The 17,883-nt window shown below is 37.2% G+C and overlaps 3 protein-coding genes across 8 annotated transcripts in view; 1 reads left to right on the top strand and 2 right to left on the bottom strand.

Annotated features, from left to right (window-relative positions):
• The window catches only part of LOC411220 (glutamate receptor 1), a 274,056-nt gene extending 267,447 nt beyond the window's left edge, over nt 1-6,609 (bottom strand). For both annotated transcript variants that reach the window (XM_006565109.3, XM_006565108.3), the window contains exon 1: nt 6,243-6,609. In XM_006565109.3, coding sequence (XP_006565172.1) covers nt 6,243-6,570 — 328 coding nt within the window. In that variant the 5' untranslated portion in view covers nt 6,571-6,609. The remainder of the gene's footprint in view (nt 1-6,242) is intronic.
• A 1,582-nt stretch (nt 6,610-8,191) lies between these two features.
• LOC724355 (transcription initiation factor IIE subunit beta) lies at nt 8,192-9,766 on the top strand. The gene is made up of 4 exons (XM_026441895.1): nt 8,192-8,397; nt 8,630-8,891; nt 8,954-9,163; nt 9,240-9,766. The coding sequence occupies exons 1-4, from the start codon at nt 8,336-8,338 to the stop codon at nt 9,558-9,560; spliced, it is 855 nt and encodes a 284-aa protein (XP_026297680.1). The 5' UTR covers nt 8,192-8,335; the 3' UTR covers nt 9,561-9,766.
• A 253-nt stretch (nt 9,767-10,019) lies between these two features.
• LOC102655814 (ras-related and estrogen-regulated growth inhibitor) lies at nt 10,020-17,116 on the bottom strand. Of its 5 annotated transcripts, none has more exons than XM_026441896.1 (6): nt 16,548-17,116; nt 14,690-14,803; nt 11,629-11,685; nt 10,958-11,031; nt 10,590-10,856; nt 10,020-10,506 (listed from the first exon to the last, which is right to left on the bottom strand). In XM_026441896.1, the coding sequence occupies exons 2-6, from the start codon at nt 14,784-14,786 to the stop codon at nt 10,351-10,353; spliced, it is 651 nt and encodes a 216-aa protein (XP_026297681.1). In that variant the 5' UTR covers nt 14,787-14,803; nt 16,548-17,116; the 3' UTR covers nt 10,020-10,350. The 5 variants fall into 5 exon arrangements, with proteins under 5 accessions (XP_026297681.1, XP_026297682.1, XP_026297684.1 ...); XM_026441897.1 differs by lacking the exon at nt 16,548-17,116 and adding an exon at nt 15,759-16,260; XM_026441899.1 differs by lacking the exons at nt 14,690-14,803; nt 16,548-17,116 and adding an exon at nt 11,998-12,087.
• Nucleotides 17,117-17,883: the final 767 nt, after the last annotated feature.

Below are 17,883 nucleotides of genomic sequence, written 5' to 3'. Positions count from 1 at the left end.
GCTTTAAAAATTAAAAATTCCTCAAGAATTGGATTTATTCACCGAATCTTACAGTTTATCGAATTGATAAATATTTATCAACAAACACTTCTTCGCTTTTCCTTTATTTTTTCTTAATTCGCTTACTTATTATTATTAAAAAAAAGAAAAGGTTTTTTTATCTCTTCGATATTCTACCCGAAATAAACAAACTATAATTACACAAAGAATTAACGAATAATATCTAACCACGATATTAAAAAAAACAATTATAGACACAAACGACTAAAAATAGAAATGGAAGTAATATTTGAATCATCGATGCAATTAGCAAGCATGGAAGGAACGAGATGAAAATAACGATAACAACCTCACGAATTTTGGATTATTTAATTTCAATCCGACAGCCGATTCCTCCTCCTAGATCGATCGAGTTGAATGGCGACTAACTTCGCGCGTTATTGTAAAGCACGGTTTGGGGAGATATCGAGGCGTGTTCAAAAGCAAGGCGGGATACGCGTGGATGGCCGTACACGGACCTGCGGGTTTTGTCATTCTAATAGGCGAGCCGATGCATCAATTATAGAAACACAGCCGAGCCGGTCTCGCATTACACGGCCGGCGAATAACGGGCGGCCCGATCGCGGCCCGATTATGCGAATAATAAATTGGCATCCACGGTATCCCGAGACATTCGCGGAATCGCGCAGAATGCCAAACCTTTTGCGAGGAATAACTATGCGCCACGAATTAATGCTGTAACGATCAAATTTGTGATCATTTGTGTGCGGGGTCTAATAGATTTATTGGAGGATTGAAAAATATTTCGTACAAGTATATTGCGTATATTTTGTATACAAGCGAGCAAAGGACACGTGCATTTATTATCTTGTCAGAAGTTATAGATAAGAAATATTCATTTAGATGTTATTCGAGAAATATTGATAAGAGATTTAAGATTTTACTTTAGACATCTATGTAGAACGATAGAATAAATCCAGAAATAATTTGGATTATTAAAAAAATTCCAAGAATTGATCCAAAATTTCATGTATAAATTAATATTTACGGGGGTTGGTAAATTGTAGATATAATTATTTTTAGAAATTATTTTTTTTTCCTTAATGTTTTTTTTCAATATAAGTAATTTTTGTTATTAAAATTAATGTAATAATTAGTATAAAAATTGTTATTAAAAATAGAATTGAATTTATTTCTGTGAAATTTCATTTTCAATTATATAATACCAATATCGAAATAAATCAATTTTAAATATAACGAAATTCATAAAAAAAATTCAGAAGAATTATGCCTAACTTAGCGAATACTTTCTTAAATTCGATACGTAAAAAGAAGAAAGATTTCACAGAGAAATAATTCACAATGATTCTTATAAATTCTCGATAAAGTTTTCTTCTTTCTCTTTTCCTCGATCGCTAATTCCTCGGCCACGGAATGCGTTGAAATTCGATTTCGTCCCGACGCGCGCGAATTTACCAGCGACAGGCAAATTCTTCAACGATGAACACGGACGATACGGCGGAAGGCAAGCCTGTCTCCCTTGTCTGATAGCGGCGCGCTATTAATCGCATTAGTCGGACGGCAGGTCGCTTGAGTGGTAGGTACCACTATCTTCCTCCACAAAGGCGTCCCGCCTTTGCCCGCGTCGCTCGAGATGCTACGAGAGGCAACCGGCGCGCAGCATAGCTGGAAGACGGAAATTTTCTGTCTTCCAACGAATCAAACGCTCGACCACTCCACGCCCGTTCTAATTCCATTTCGCCGAAGCGGAGATTCGAGGAAGAACCTCCGCTCTATAATTCGCCTCCCCTCGCCTCCCCCCTCGTGTCTCGCATTGGATTACACGGGAATTTTTGGAATTTCTCGTTCGATCCTCAACCGAGATTCGCGCTCATTGTGAAATATAACGCGGAGTTCCTAGCATTCGTCAAGGATGGACTCGTATCGAAAAGAAATATTTGCGCTCGAAAAGTGTGATCGCGTTAATTTTATAACGAATCTGGATGAGTTATGGGTGTGAGAAGTCACGTTTTGTAAAAGATAAAAGATTGTAGGATAGAAATTTTCTGGGATTGTGCTAAAGAAAGAAAGATAATTTGAATATTATACAAAACGAACGTCTTAAGAAGAATAACTATAATGTAGATCTTTCTAGAAAAATGAAACACGTCTTTAAAAGTTGAGAGATATTATTGATTGTCATCCACATATACGATATCCTATCAAATGATAACAATATTAAAAAATCAAATTAATTTTCAATTTTTAACGATGCCAGAATTATCGTATTGGAATTAAAACTTGATCTTTTCGAATCAAGATCGATAGATCTAACACTAGTTTGAAGCGCTTGTTGTATAACGCATATACAGTTTTTCAAGATAAATAAAGTCTCGTCTCTACTACTATTGGGACGGGATGGTCTTAATTTTAGAATTCTGACTAATTGTAAGATCCAACCGGGATCTAACTATAAAAAAAGGCCCTGTCAAAGGAAGTGGGTTGAATTGAACGAGCTCGTGGAAATGTTACGGGCGACGGCAAAATAGGTCTGAAAAAATAAAACATTAAAAGCGTAGGGAAGGTGAAAAGGCAGGTGGTGGCTGCCGCAAGTGAGTGTAATGGAATTTTTTTCGTCTTCTTTGTTCATCAGCGTAAGGACGTCGTAAGCGCGACGTAAGTAAAATTCGCAATTAAGTTCAACTGTTTAAAAAAATCCCACTCCTCTTTACCGTAGAACCTTGACCGCGATTCCACGCGCTCACGTTTGAAAAAAGAAAAAAAAAAAAGAATCTCCAACGAAATTCCTCCCCTAGAATTCGAAAGTGTACGCTAATGATCCCTGGAGAAACAATTTTATCCATCCAGGGATGCGTATTACGTATTACACCATCGGTGGCAAGGAGGACGGAATCCACGCAAATCTGTGCTATTTATTTTAATTAGAACGCCGTGAACGCGATGAACGAAATTATAATTTATCGCGAGAGGAAGAATATTTGGATATTTTGACGGATGAAAACAAGTAACGAGTTAAATAAAAAATGAAAACAATCCGAATCGGAGGAAAAGTTGGTTAAAATGCAATTTTTGAATACTCTTTTTTTTTTTGATATGACGTATTTGTTGTACACGTATCAGCGAAGCGAATGCTGCTTGGAAATTTTAAATAATAGCGATCGGTTGTTGATATATAAACGTTCAAATGTTGACAAGATTGTAGCGACCGTATCGAAGCACGTTTCCAATCCAGAGAATTTACAGAACCAGAAGAAAATTAACCACCATCGAAAATTTAACGAATACTTGTATATGTATATAAAACTAATAATTTTTTTTATTAGAGAAGAGCTTTAAATCGATCTGTAAAATTTCGTTTTTCCATTTGTCAAATGTAATTTTGTCCGGGAATTGTAAATTGTAAATTTTTCTTTAAATTGTATTTGAAAAAAAAAAAATCAGATGAAATTTCGAGCATTGATTTTGCTCTGATACGCGCATTCGTTAAATCAATCATTTTTCGTTCGAGCGAAATTTTTCTATATAGATCAATATAGATTTTCATTATGTGAAATAATGTATATGTTAAAAATCGTCGAAGGCAATTAATCTATCGTTATAGAAGGGTTTATGATCAGAATAAAACTTTAACAGGATTGTACATACAGGGTATTAGGTTTAATCGAATATAAAAAGAACTATCGACTGGATCTTTACAATCTCTATCCTTATCACATTATTTTTAAAGTAAATGAGTTAAAATTATGGCAAAAATTATCTAAGTTGCTAAATTAAATAAATAAATAAGAATACTATCATGAACCTATTCGAAATTTTGATTTTAGAACGATTTAAAAAAAAAAAAAAAAAAAGATTCGATTTCATATGTGCAATAAGAAATCGACCAGAAATGGAAAAATTATCTCGTGTCGCGATCCACGAAGACGAACGAAGACCGAGATAGAGAGAGAGAGAGATCGTAAGCGAGGTCAAGTACCGATGACGCGTTGATATATTTTCGCCACGAGTTTTCGCATAATTCCGCATAAAAATATACAGAGCGAGTGATGGTAGTAGTGAAGCATAGAGAGAGAGAGAGAGAGAGTGGCCTTCGAGTAGCAAAGAAAGTATAACTCGCCAAGGCGAACGAACCTTCCAACTATCCTCGTCCTCGTCACCACCATCTCTCGTGCCACGACCTCCTCCCTCGTCTTTTCGTCGACTTAGCCGCTAGTTCTCTCTCTCTCTAACTGCATGCCTTACGCGGGCAGGGAAGAAGGACACCGATATTTCTATAGGCATTCATCATTCACTCCTCGCTCAACGTTCTTCCTCCCTTTCTCTTTCTCTTACCCCCTCCCCTTTCCCCGCCGTTCTCCGTCTTATTCTGTCTCGCCTTCTCTCCACTTCACTCTCGTACCCTCTTATCCACCCGCCCAACCCCTGTTTCTGCATTTGTTCGCCCCTCTCGCGCCCACTTTCTCCGTTACGTTATCCACCTCCTCACGGCATCTCTCGTCTCTTGTCCTTTCTTGTCCGTACCTTGCCTCGCGAGGCCACGACAGTTTCCTCTTTTCATCTTTCTCCCTTCCAGTCATTTTTCTCGACAACGTTCCGGCGTTACGTTGAGCCGCATTGACGGCTTAATCCTTACCGGTGGCTTTTAACCGAATATCACGGTTTTCCACGATGCTGGACGATCTTCGCGACCGATTTTAGATCTCTCGTGGGAAAGTTGTCGGGTGGGACGAGGAGAAAGAGAGAGAGAAGAGAGAGAAGATACAATAAACGATATATTAATATTTTTATCGTTAATATTTTCATCGTTACGTTATTTTACAATCGCGCTCGTACTTTGTACTGAGTCAAAGTTGTGCTTCCAGATGCGCATATGCGTGATGGCGTCACTCGGTGGCAGAATTAATATTAAGGTTGCCGCTGTGTTGTGTGAAATAACTTTGAACTCGTTTTAATTAAGTCTGGGAGAGAGAGAGAGAGTTTGAAATAAAGATTGGACCGAATTAATTGTGCCGGGATACACAGGAGAAGGATTTGTGTGTACAATCACAAATGTGTAACATTTGATTATTGAATTTGTATACGCGGATAGGAAAGCGGTAATTTTGATTGACAAAAGATTGGAAAAATAGGCTGCCTGTTATGACGTCGGATAAATACCTCGAAGCTTTGAAAACACGCTCCCTCTCGTTATCTTTTTTAACGAAGAACGGTTGGATAAATAATGAATATTTTCATGCTCGTAGTTATTCCAACCAGAAATGTAATCAATGATGAATTGAACAACCGTGCCACTTTTATCGCGAGTTTGCATTCACGATTTTCCTATCAGATGGTTTATTCAAACCTATCTATTCGTAAAAAAATGCGCGTGTATTTATTTAATGAAAGAAAGAAAGGAAAAAGGGTTAGTTAGTAATAATAACCACGTCTATCATAGAAATATAAATATTTGCCTAGATTTTATATTATCCTTTCTGTTAATACGAAACGAATGTTATTTCACGCGTATAAAAAAGTAATTAAATTGATAATTTTATCATTTAAAACTTCTAAGGATACTCGATCCTCACATGATACGTTATAACAACCTTGCCCATAAATATTCGAATGTTCTTAATGTACGACTCTGTAAACACGTCCTACCACCTAATTGTAACCATAGTTTCTTCAAAAAATCATAACAAACTACCGTAACGTTAAAGATTTTCATTTACCTTTCCTAGAAATAGCATAGCAAGTTAAAACAACAATAACTACTACCGTTTCATCTCTACCTGAATAACTGTTTACTTTATTACGGTTACGTGTATTTTCATAAAAAATAAATACACGCGAAATCAAACGCGAAGCGATCGCGTTTTCTAGAAACGACGAGATGATCGTTCGTTCTCATGAAAAACGCGTTATTTACACGATCCCTCCCATATTCCCCTCCCCCCTCCCCCCTCTCACAGCGTCAAAGAGAATCATGTGCAGATGCTTTCACGCTAACGGTAGCAACTGTGCATCAAGAACAGAGAGTATTTACTTCCATCCATCGTTGAATAGAAACGTACAGGTCGGAGTCGAGTGCAACAACCCTCCATAATCGTTGGAACGTTGGTCGCAAAACGATTCCTTGCACCTCGTCCGTTCCCCTTTCGTGGCTTTCACGGCCATTTCGCGAATTCGATCGACGAACGACAATACACTATTTGAACGATTATTTGAAACTCACTCACCGATGGAGATCTTCTCCGGATACGCCGCGGGCAGCAATACCATTAAAAGGCCCAATGCGGTGGTCATCACGGTGGCAGTGGATGTTGGCTTGATGATCCAAGAGGAATTCACGATGTTACTTGTGCTTCCAGACGCGGAACCGAGAAAAATAGTGGCGCGGCGCCGCCACCGCGACGAGGGCGGTCCACCCGTTCCGTAAACAACCGGGAGCATCTTCCGTGCTCCGTGGTCTGACACAAACTGCCGTACTTCACTTGGCGTGAACTCGATCTCGCTTGAACCGCCCCAGCATCCCTCTCTTCCACGCACTGGAAGCCGCCCGCTCATCCCCGCGCCACCGACTAGCCGTCATTTAACCAGCCCTACCACCCTTCTCTTCCCTATCCTCTCTTCCCCCCCCTCTGCCTCCGCTCTCTCCTTGCTTGCAGATCCCGGTCTCCGTGCCATCTCCACCAACCAACAACCCTGCCGCGTACACCCTCTCTCACTCCTGTAACTGCTTTTTCCCTCTTCTTCTGTCTCTGTTCACGAGCTTGAAGCGCACGCTTCACGCGCATGTTACGATCGTAGCGCACCGCGCGCGTTCCCCGTGTACGGCATTTCCTGTTACTTTCTCTGTCGCGGATACCGATGCACGCCCGGTCATGTTGCTCGGTCGGTACGAAAGAAATGGAAAAAATCGAAACGGGATAGAAACGGGAACGTTCCTAGGCGAGGAAGTGATAACGAGTGTTATGGAACGGGTTATCGAATGTAAACATCATGACGCGTTGCAAATCTGCTCGGAATGATGTTTACGTTATCGAACAATTGTTTTGCTTTCACAATATCGTTGACTGTGACAATGTATGCGTGCGTACAACCAGTGATTTCTTACGATTTCTTACGTTTCGATTGTACGTTTCGATTAAATCGTAATTGCTTTTGGGAGAATTAGAAAGTTTGTCCAAATGCATATCACGAGTTTTAATAATGCGGGAAATAAAAATTTACATGCATGTTCAAGGCTGGTAATTTTACATGCATTATGGGAAATTTGTGAAAAAGGGACTAGATTATAGCTATAGACTAGATTATAACTAGATTATAACTAACTAGATTATAAAATGGGAGAAAAATTTATTTACGAATTTAGAAAATTGAAATATCGATACGTAAACGATCAATAAGAGAAAATAGAGACTCTAAAATTAATAAAAATTGAAATTTTATATGGACTCTATAGAAATAAAGCGTAAATAAAATAGAACGATCGTATAATATATGATAAAATAAATACGTCAATCCTCGCTTTATGTAAGAGTTAAAATTCTACCTTAAACAATGAGAACAATGTGTTCTTTCTATCCGCTTTCTTTAAACATGTGGAAGAAACTGCTTTTAAAGCCGTGGTTACTTTATCCTTTTGACGTGGCGTTCGTAAAATCGCGAAGCAAAGAAAACCAGCTTGTATAGCTCGTAAAATATCACAGATATCAGGATGAGAGGAACACGTTTGAGAATTACTATCTATTCATCATAAAAAACTTTTACACTTGTGTAAAATCATAAAATAAATTCATTGCAACGATCAATATCGAATTCAAATTACAAACTTTAAATGGTTAGCTTGTATTTTATCGAATATGTAATGGCGTGGCTGAGAGATCGAGAGATTCACGAGATCGAGTCACGAATATCTTATTTATACAAATAAGATTATCACAATATCAATGTTGACTTGTTCACAGAAACAAAAATCACGTATAATTTAATATAATTTATACAAATATTAAATATACAATTTATTAATATACGATTTTTTCGATTTATAGACACTGCACACGTTTCACTGTACCGTTTGACTTTCTTCGTGCCACTGTATTTCGATATTTGAAATTGTCAAACGATTCGATAATTCAATTATGAAACGATTAATCGAAAACATGTAGGCGCATGCGCAGTAAAATTCATTTATGGATGCACGAATATAACCTAGTAACTGAGAATCTCTGATTGGTAGAATATCCGTTTAGAATGTGGCAAAAGTGACAGTTTATTAAAATATACGAAAAAAGGATTTTAAAATTTATAATTTAAATTTTATAATACAATGGATCCAGCATTACTCCGAGAGCGAGAGCTCTTTAAAAAAAAAGCTCTTACTACACCAACGTAAATATTATCCATGGTTTTTCTTTCTTAACCTCTAAGTTTATAGAAACATATTTATTTTTACAATAAGTAGAAATTATGTTTGAAATATATATAGAATATAAAACATTCTGTTATTGTAATATTCGGAATTTAAATATTCCAATTGAATTATAAATATAAATTTTGAATGTAACCTATACGAACATAACCTTTGATGCAATATTGCAAGTAATAAGCTTTATTTTTGCAGCATAGAAAAGAAGAGAAAAGAACAAGAAAAAGATATACGAGATGAACCTTTTAAGAAAAAACCTAAACCATCCTCTGTGTCTAACGGACCAAAATTGGATATGGTCAACTACAAAACTATGTCTGGTAGTACGCAATATAAATTTGGTGTTCTAGCTAAAATTGTAAAACATATGAAAGCTAGGCATCAAGAAGGAGATGATCATCCTTTAACATTAGAAGAAATTTTAGATGAAACAAATCAATTAGATGTTGGATCAAAGGTAAATTTGATAATATATCGATGTCATATAATCATATATAAAAATACAAAATTTTATATCAGGTAAAACAATGGCTTCAAACGGAAGCTCTTGTTAAAAATCCAAAGATAGAAGTAACTTCAGATGGTAGATTTGTATTTAAAGCTATGTATAAAATTAAAGATAAGAAATCTCTCTTAAGATTATTAAAGCAACAAGATTTAAAAGGTCTCGGTGGAATATTACTAGAAGATATACAAGAAAGTCTGCCTCACTGTGATAAACATTTAAAGGTAAATAGAAAAGCGATAGTTCTGATACTGTTAATATAATATAACAGCAATTTTTATAAGAAGTTATCAATTTCAGAGTCTACAAAATGAAATATTATTTATAACAAGACCTTTAGATAAAAAAAAGATAGTATTTTATAATGATAAGACTGCACAATTTCCAATAGACGATGAATTTCAAAAGTTATGGAGATCTGTTGCAGTAGATGCAATGGATGATCAAAAGATCGATGAGTATTTAGAGAAACAAGGAATACGATCCATGCAAGATCATGGTCCTAAAAAACCTGCTCCGATTAAACGAAAAAAACCTATTAGTAAAAGAAAACAATTTAAAAAACCAAGAGATAATGAACATTTAGCAGATGTTTTAGAAACATATGACGATGCGAAATAAATATTTCTCTAATTTTGTATATAAAATGAATCTATAACATAAAGAGAACTAAAAATGTTTTATTACGTGAATATTATTAAATAAGAAAAATCTTCTATTTTGAAGTTAAGATTTTTTAGTGTTACATATCACAGTGATATAATAAATAAGTAAAATATTTATTGTCATAATTTCATTATAAGTACAAAATAAATATAGATTAATTATTTTATGTTTTCATATCCGTCTAAACTATACTCACATAGGTTACATATTTGTAATCAGCCTTACAAAATGAACAAATTATACAATTTTTATATGTTATAACACGATAAAATATGAAATTTTGACTTAAATACTTTATATATTGCATTAAATTTTTACATAGATTAATTCATACTAAAACTATAAAATTTTCCATTAGAAAACACGAGAATGTATTAAAAAACTGTTTGCTTACACGTTGACAAAATATTGAAATATGAATCTCTAAAATTTATGTATTACATATCATTTACATAGTATAATATCATATAAATCAAAAACATTATTACACAATGCTACATAAATCTTTGGTACTTAAACTTTCAATATCGAGTACACACACACATATATGATAAACTATGTGCTGTTTACTTTTTGATCCATAAGATTACATCATAAATTTCCTTAAAAACGATTCTTTTATAAAATTTGTATATAATATAAATTGTACGAAACGATATACGTATAAGTAAAAATGTATAATTTTATATATATATATATATATATATATATATATATATATATATATATATATATATATTATATATTAATCTTTCGGAAGCGCTGAATCACTTTTACCTCGTGAATAAGCACGCGTTGCTTTGCTACCAAGCATTCTATCCAATAAAGATTGTTTATTCCTTCTTCTTGCTGCCAAAACCTCTCGACACAATTCGTGGAAAGATTCGGCAACTTGTGTGACCTGGAGAAACGTATTTACAATAGTAAAGTTCGTGTATAAAAAAGATCTTACATCTTAGATAAGAAAATTAGGAAAAAACATACCTGCTCCGCGGCAGATACTTCGCTGAACCAACATTCAAAATCCTTCGCCAGTATTTCTCCTTCTTCTGTGCTAACTTGTCTCAAGTGTACCATATCGGCTTTGTTCCCGACCAGGGCAAGAGGCATAGCGGCTTCGGGATCAACCACCGCCAGAGTTTCTTTCGCCTTCCTCACGAAATTGAAAGATCCCCTATCCGTTATCGAATAGACTAAAAGTAATCCATCCGCCCATTGTACAGTTTCCGTAGAGGGTAACTCGTCCTCGCTCTGTAAATGGAACAGCAGAAGGAAAGTGTATTTTTAATTTTCTTTTTGTTAATGAAACCACTTGACTCGAATCTCTCTTTGATCATCGATAAAAGTATTACCTTCGGGCAGGTGTCCAAAATTTCGAAGAGGATGGGCTCGCCATCGACTAACACCTCATGTTTGTATCTGTTTTCTAAAAAAACAAAGAAGAAGAAGAAGAAAATAGAATAAATGAAAATTGGCACAAGAAAAAAAAGGGAAATTTGTTAACACCAACGACAAGTTATAGACACGTGCACAACGATTTGATTGCTCGACATCCTCGATGCGACGAGGAAAAATTACATAATAAATTTTCACCGCTAAAACTCGTTGCAACAGGGAGATCAGGTAGCCGCCTTGGCCGTTAAGTAGATCTTTCCAGTACAGTCTAGTTTTAGATCTCGATTCAAGCACGTGCTCGCTAGAGGAAACCGCTTATTCCCTCCCTACCCGCGCCTCCCCGTTTGTACAAAAGAAGAAGTTTTTCTTCGAATATCAACCTCGCATTAGTATCCGTCCTGTCTCTAGTGTCAAATTCGTCTTCGATAAATTTAGATCAGACGCGGACGACCAAAGTATGCGCAGGCCGAGTATACCACGGTCCCCGAGGTGGCACACCAGTTGCTGGCAATTTTTCAAAAAAACGCGTCATTCTATTGTACCATTCACATTGTAATTTACACCGCATCGAGGGGGCCGCCGTCTTATCGCGAGCACGCCGCCAATTGTAAATCGAGATATCCCTTACCTGACTGGTGATCGTATTCCCCGATATACCGCCTCGTTAGAAATCTCACTGTCAATGCTGAAATTTAAGAAGAACGCGTTATTGAAACTCTTTTTTTTTTTTTTTAAATCGTAATTCATTATATTCTTATATTTAATTACGGAAAAACGAGATCGTGAATTACTTGATACAAAGAACGTACACGTTTACAATAACACGCGATTCGATTTTATTTTTATTAGTATTCATATTCAACTTTTCTACTTTACCTGTATATTTATTCCGCTCATCTAAACGTGACAGACGTTTACGAGCGTGACATGTATTAGATTGTGCATTCGTCAATACAAATTCCATGCACACACGTGTGTTAGAAAGTAATCAACCTACATTTTCTTACAGTCGTGTGTCCCATTTCGATCGGCTCGAATTATTTATTTGGGGCGCAGGCTGATTGCAAAAAAAAAAAAAAAAAGAAGGAAAAATACAAATAATTCTTTCTTCCTTTTTTTTTTTTTTTCAAAGGATATCGATTTTTACGTATGTTTTGCACAAATAACCAAGCCTCCAAACCTCTTCTCCTCCATTTTCCAGGGAGGAGAATCAATTTCCATTCTGATATCGTGGAAAACGTATACGCGATCTTGCACGATACGATAGCACGCGGGCCGACATATCGCGATCCAATCGAGAGAAACGAGAGCTACAGCCTAGTGACCCGCTTCGAGGCACACCACACTATTTTTACCTCGAACTCGAACCTGCCACGGCGCCACAAAACCTTGCACCAACGTTAAACGTCACCACGGTGTGTTTCGTCTTAAATACAATGTAAAGTTGACCCGCTTTATAAGCGCCACGCGGGCGAGTTTCATCCGAGCAACCTTCGAGAAGACAATGATTCGAATCGAGGCCGGTGGTATTGGCAATATCGATGCGCAAATTTCCAAGAGAAAAGGAGAAATGGATTTTTGCGTCGAGGCGCGAACGATTGATAAAGTGAGAATAAAGAATTCTCGAGATAGCAAAAATCGAGTGGCCAGAGTGGAGATTTTCGAAATGTTTACGGATGAGCATTATCTTTGGATTGACAGAATCGTTCGGAAATTCGTTTTGTTTCGGAATCGAGACGAATTTATCGATGATGTATTTACGTTCGAAGGATTCGAACGGCATCATTTGGACGCTTTCCCTCGAACGGATCATTAAAAGTTCGATTCTCGTGCCAATTCTTCGCACGAGAATCATTCTCGAATACACGAATCGCCTTTATTCCCTTTCTTTCGACGAATCGAGCAATTATTTGTTCGAGTTAAAAATACGCTCGAACGAAAACGTTGAATCATATAGGAGACCATATATGTATATATATATTTCATCGTTTCCTTTCTGTCTGTGTTTATTTTATTTAAAAAACATTTAAATTGACACGAGGATCTAATAGTTCAAATCGTAATCAAACGACGATTCAAAGGAATTTCGATAATAAAATTTGTTAAGTTATATATCGAATATTTTGCGGTCAGTGTGAAACGTTGCCGAGACCTAACCGATTATGTACTCACCTATGCCTCACACGTGCCATTACCAAAAATACGCGCGGTTGGCTCCTCTCAGGGTCCTAACCACGTTTATCGTACACACATCTATCGCGTGGACATGTGTACTTGAATTAATTGGACTCGAGATTCTTTCCTTCGATCGCTCTTGCGCGAGCTCGAAATAATTTAACAATCGAACGTTTTATCGCTAATAATATTTCTATTAATAAACGAAAACTTAAAATGTGTTTCGTTTCTTACTTTATGATTTTTCTTGTTCATATACGTAATTTTATACGAAGCTCATAAAATTGTAAAAATTTATTACAAAGTCGATTATGATTGTTAAAAAGTCTAATAATAAGAGGTTGCTTCGTTATCAACAAGTATACAGTTTTACATGTTTTGTCCATTCTGTGCATCTTTTTTTTTAAATTTGCTATAAAAAATATGATGTAAAAGGATGTGTTTGTCAGAAGATGAATAAGATACGTCACGTTAATAATTTGTTATTTTAACGTTAAGACGAAAGTTTTCCTTTGAGAGGAAAATCAAGGTTAAAATTAAATTTCAATCATAATATCGTACACGATATCGATATTACAAAGCAGAGATACGAATATAATGATAATACATATGCATTGCAAGAAACTGTTGGCGATCATTCGCCATTTAGAACGTTTCTTCGGTCGAATTAATCTTCTGACTGCAAGATATTGTATCCAGAGAAGATTATGGTTAATGTCACGCTCGTTATCGTCGTGGTTAAAAACAAAATTAAGTGTTACCACGTGCATTAGCATGTTCACGAAAGCGAGTCGAGTGAAAATTCAGATGAAAACGCTCGCGTTGTAAGCACGTCAACCGATGAAAACAGAATAACAACGCTGAAAGTAAAAGCGGATTTTACATAATTTGCGTGGATAAAAGGAATGAGCGGGAAATATTTCGAGCAAATTTATCGAGAAAATCAAAATTTCGATTTTAACTCCGGTCTTTTCGAAGATCAAGTAAAAATTGATTTGAAGAAAAGAAATTTTTTAAAACGATGATGTATCTCGGAATCTGATACCTTTTTTCTTTCTTCAATTTTTGAAATATAAATATACTCTTCATCACTTTCAGCCACCAATCAAAAATAGACATTCCCTATTTTCCTCTTACTCTTCAACAATTCCATCGAAACGTGGCTTCCATTGAAACGTATAAAAGTGTATCGAAATTTGCACGAATACATTAAACATACAAAAATAATTAATTTTTCGTTGTGTGAACGCTATTAAAAAATTTCAATTTCATCAATTTTTTATTTTTATCAGGCCACATAATTAAATTAATAACATGTACTTCTCTGAAAAGTTTATATATGAGTTTTTTTAGAACAGTTTTTTTAAAAAATATTTAAAAAATTCAAATATTTCGAAAGATAAGAATATGTTAAATTTTAATCAAAAAAAAAAAAAAAAGGTGAACATTTCTTTCGATCTGAGACAAAAGACAATGAGATGGAGCAAGATTCGTGATAAAAACGTAATACTCACCGCTTTTGCCGACACCTGGCGCCCCAATCACAGCCACCTTCACCTCGCATAACGAACTCTTCTTCCTCCGAATACCTCTAATTGCATTTGACGTCATACTCCGCGCATTTGACACTGCACAAAGTGTATAACATAACTGTGTAACTCGAGATTGAAATGGGGAAGAAAGAGGGGATGCAGAAACGAGAGGTGCGCGTGTTTATGCGGTTTCCGCACGCGTGGCCGAGGACCAAGGAAAAATTTGTCACGGTTACATCTTTCCTTGGCCGGTTTCCACGGTCGCCGATAACGTTTCCGAATTTCATATGTAAAATATTCGAACACTGACACAGGTAGACCAGTGTTCAACGATCGCATCTGCCAAGGAAAACATTGTCGAAATTTGTGGTCTCGAGAGCGGCCGGTTAATAATATATCGGCTCGATATCGGCTAGCAACCATAAACAAATTTAACGCATTTAAAGATCTGTGAATATTAATGCTTGAATATTATTCAGTATCAAAGTTGTAAACAACTACTAGTTTAGATATTACAACGAAATAGGACATGTAAAATAATATTTGTAATTTGGGAAGTTTGTTAGACAAAAAAATGTTATATTATTTCGTGAATCGTAGAATCTAGATGGGAGAGAAAGACTAGAAAAATGTATCTGCACAAAATAAAAACATCGAAATTTTTAAAATATTATAAGTGATTACAAAAGATTTTTGTTTCAAAAATATAATTTAATAAATCCAAACTTTTGAACCGTGTACATATTAATTAATTAGATGCATTCTATTGTATTATCGTATCATTCAGTAAAACTTTTATATAATTATAAAATTTAGATGCTATGAAAATTAAATATAAAACACTAAATCCTTAAAATTTTACCGCAACATTAAAAGAAAAACGAAAATTCAATCGAGACAAAAACGATGAGAAAACACGAAAAAGAGAGAGAGAGAGAGAGAGAGAGAATTATCCAGCCTCTCGTTCGTTCAATCACCAATCTCTACATTCCTCCATCCTCGAGACTGCATTCGACGTGCACGAATATCGTAAACTCGGGTTCCCATTTACCGGGTGTCCCGTGTCTTCTTCATCGAGGCGAGAACGGGTCCATCCGGGCCGAGGCATTCGCCTCGTGTTCCCCTTCGATCGAAAGTTTAAATACACCGTGGCTCTCCTGTTCCATCGGCGCGGCGCCGGGTACGTGAAAGAGGTGGGAGGGGAAGAGGGGGGGGGTTTGGAGAAAACAGCAGCGGAGAAAGAGCGGGAATCGAGGTGCGTGCGCGTCGCCCGTGGTCGTCCGAGGAAAGAGAAGGGAACCCGTGATGGGTACATTAATAGAACAGTTCGCACATGTCCCGTGGAATTCAAGGAATTTACTCCGGCGTCTAACAATGTACCGGATCCCTGCGTGTGGAGCCGCGTTACGGATGAACCGAGCCGATAGGCTCGACTGACCGTGTTTCGGTCGCCAATCTAAACCGAGTCGGATTAAATCGGGGTTCGCGCCCGGTTCAACCCGATTTTCTTTGCATGTTGTTCTTGCGCGTTCACGTGTTCCGCCTAATTCTCCCTTAAACCGAAGTAAAACGGGGACAGAATTACAATTACGATATCAATACGTGATACACTATAGATAAAAGTATACTACACTATAGATAGATTGCAAATAAAATAAAAATACGTGCGTATGACATTTCATATATTTCGTTAACGAGAAATCGGCGTAAACGAGAGTCAGTTAAGTGATATTGTTTAATTAAAGTTGGCCCTTGTTTACGAATCGAGTGGACAGGTAAAAGGGCGAGAATATCGAAGGAGAAAAATATCGACGTTATTTTTATTCCATTGCGTACTCACCAATCGTTTAGAGCACACCGATGTACCGTTCCTCGAGCATTCCACGCCGCTTATATCCACTTTCTATCAACTCGCGCAACAGCCGGCCATCGCGGGCACGACTTCTCTTTAAACTCTTCTTTCCAAACGGGAGAAAGGAGGGAAAAAAAAAAAAAAAAAAAAAAAAAAAGAGCGGAGCGTGACACGTGAACTCGCGACGATACTTTCGCTCCTACTGTCGGGGGAGGGGGGTTGGAAGTTCCCTTTGGCGGAGGTTCCCTCGTCGAAGGGAGGCGAGGTACGCGGTTAACCGCGCGAAACAGGGCGGAAGGGATCGATATTAGAAATCCAAGCGGCTTAGTTATTATCGAAACTAGGGAAGGGAGAGGGAGAGAGGGAGAGAAAAAGAAAAAAAAGAAAAACAGGGAAACGATCGATCGTCCTCCTCCTCCTCGTCCTCCTTCTTCTCTTTCTCTGTCACGTGTCACGTGGCTCCTGAGAATTTCGCGATTCCGTTGCGTGATCCGACGCGGCTCTTGGTCTCCGCACGACTGTCTCTCCCCATTCTCTTTTGGCGGCTCGGCGAGTCCGGCCCTCCTTTATTGCTCTTAAGCCACGTATATACACGCGATATCCACTTCCGGCAGCGGCGGAGCGCGCACCAGCCGAGGAGGAGGAGGAGGAGGAGGAGGAGAAGAAGGTCGCCCGTTTCGAAAACTCGGTAACACGCGTTTCCTTAAGCCAAAAACTCCGCGTCCAAAGATTCGTCTCTACGAGTGTTATATATATATATATAGAGAGAGAGAGAGAGAGAGAATGTTGTATAGGGGTTAATATTGTTCGTGGAACAGTTTCGAGAGAAACGAGCGAAAGTTGGTGTAGGAAAAAATGTCGGTTGAGGCATTTAATTTATCAAGTCGCGGGTATGATTGGATGAAGCGAGACAGGAACGGGAGAGAGGCGATGGTGGAACGGAGATAGGGATATCTTATTCTATTCGCGTCTCGCTTCGTATTCAATTGTTCGTAACTCGATGAATAAGCTCTTAACGTTTTCTTTTTTCTTTTTGTATGTTTTTCCAATTCTATTCAAACTTCTGGGATCGATCCTGTAAAGATATTCCACGAATATATAAACATTTTAAATACTATTGTAAATATTAACTTGGAGAACGTGGCCAACCTTGTGAAATGAATCAATGCAAATCTCGCGAAACGATTTCTTCGATTCGCGCACTTCCGGATGCATGCGCGGTAGGAATCCAGAGAAAATCTGTTTATGAATTAATGGATTCGCGGAAACACGAATGGTTTGGTCGTTATTTCGAGTTTTAAACGATGATCCCGGTTCGCATCCT

This window comes from Apis mellifera, linkage group LG7 (assembly GCF_003254395.2).
Source record: "Apis mellifera strain DH4 linkage group LG7, Amel_HAv3.1, whole genome shotgun sequence".
Classification (NCBI taxonomy): Eukaryota; Metazoa; Arthropoda; class Insecta; order Hymenoptera; family Apidae; genus Apis; species Apis mellifera.
The sequence above is the reverse complement of the archived record's forward strand: the minus strand, read 5'-3'. Positions and strand labels throughout refer to the sequence as shown.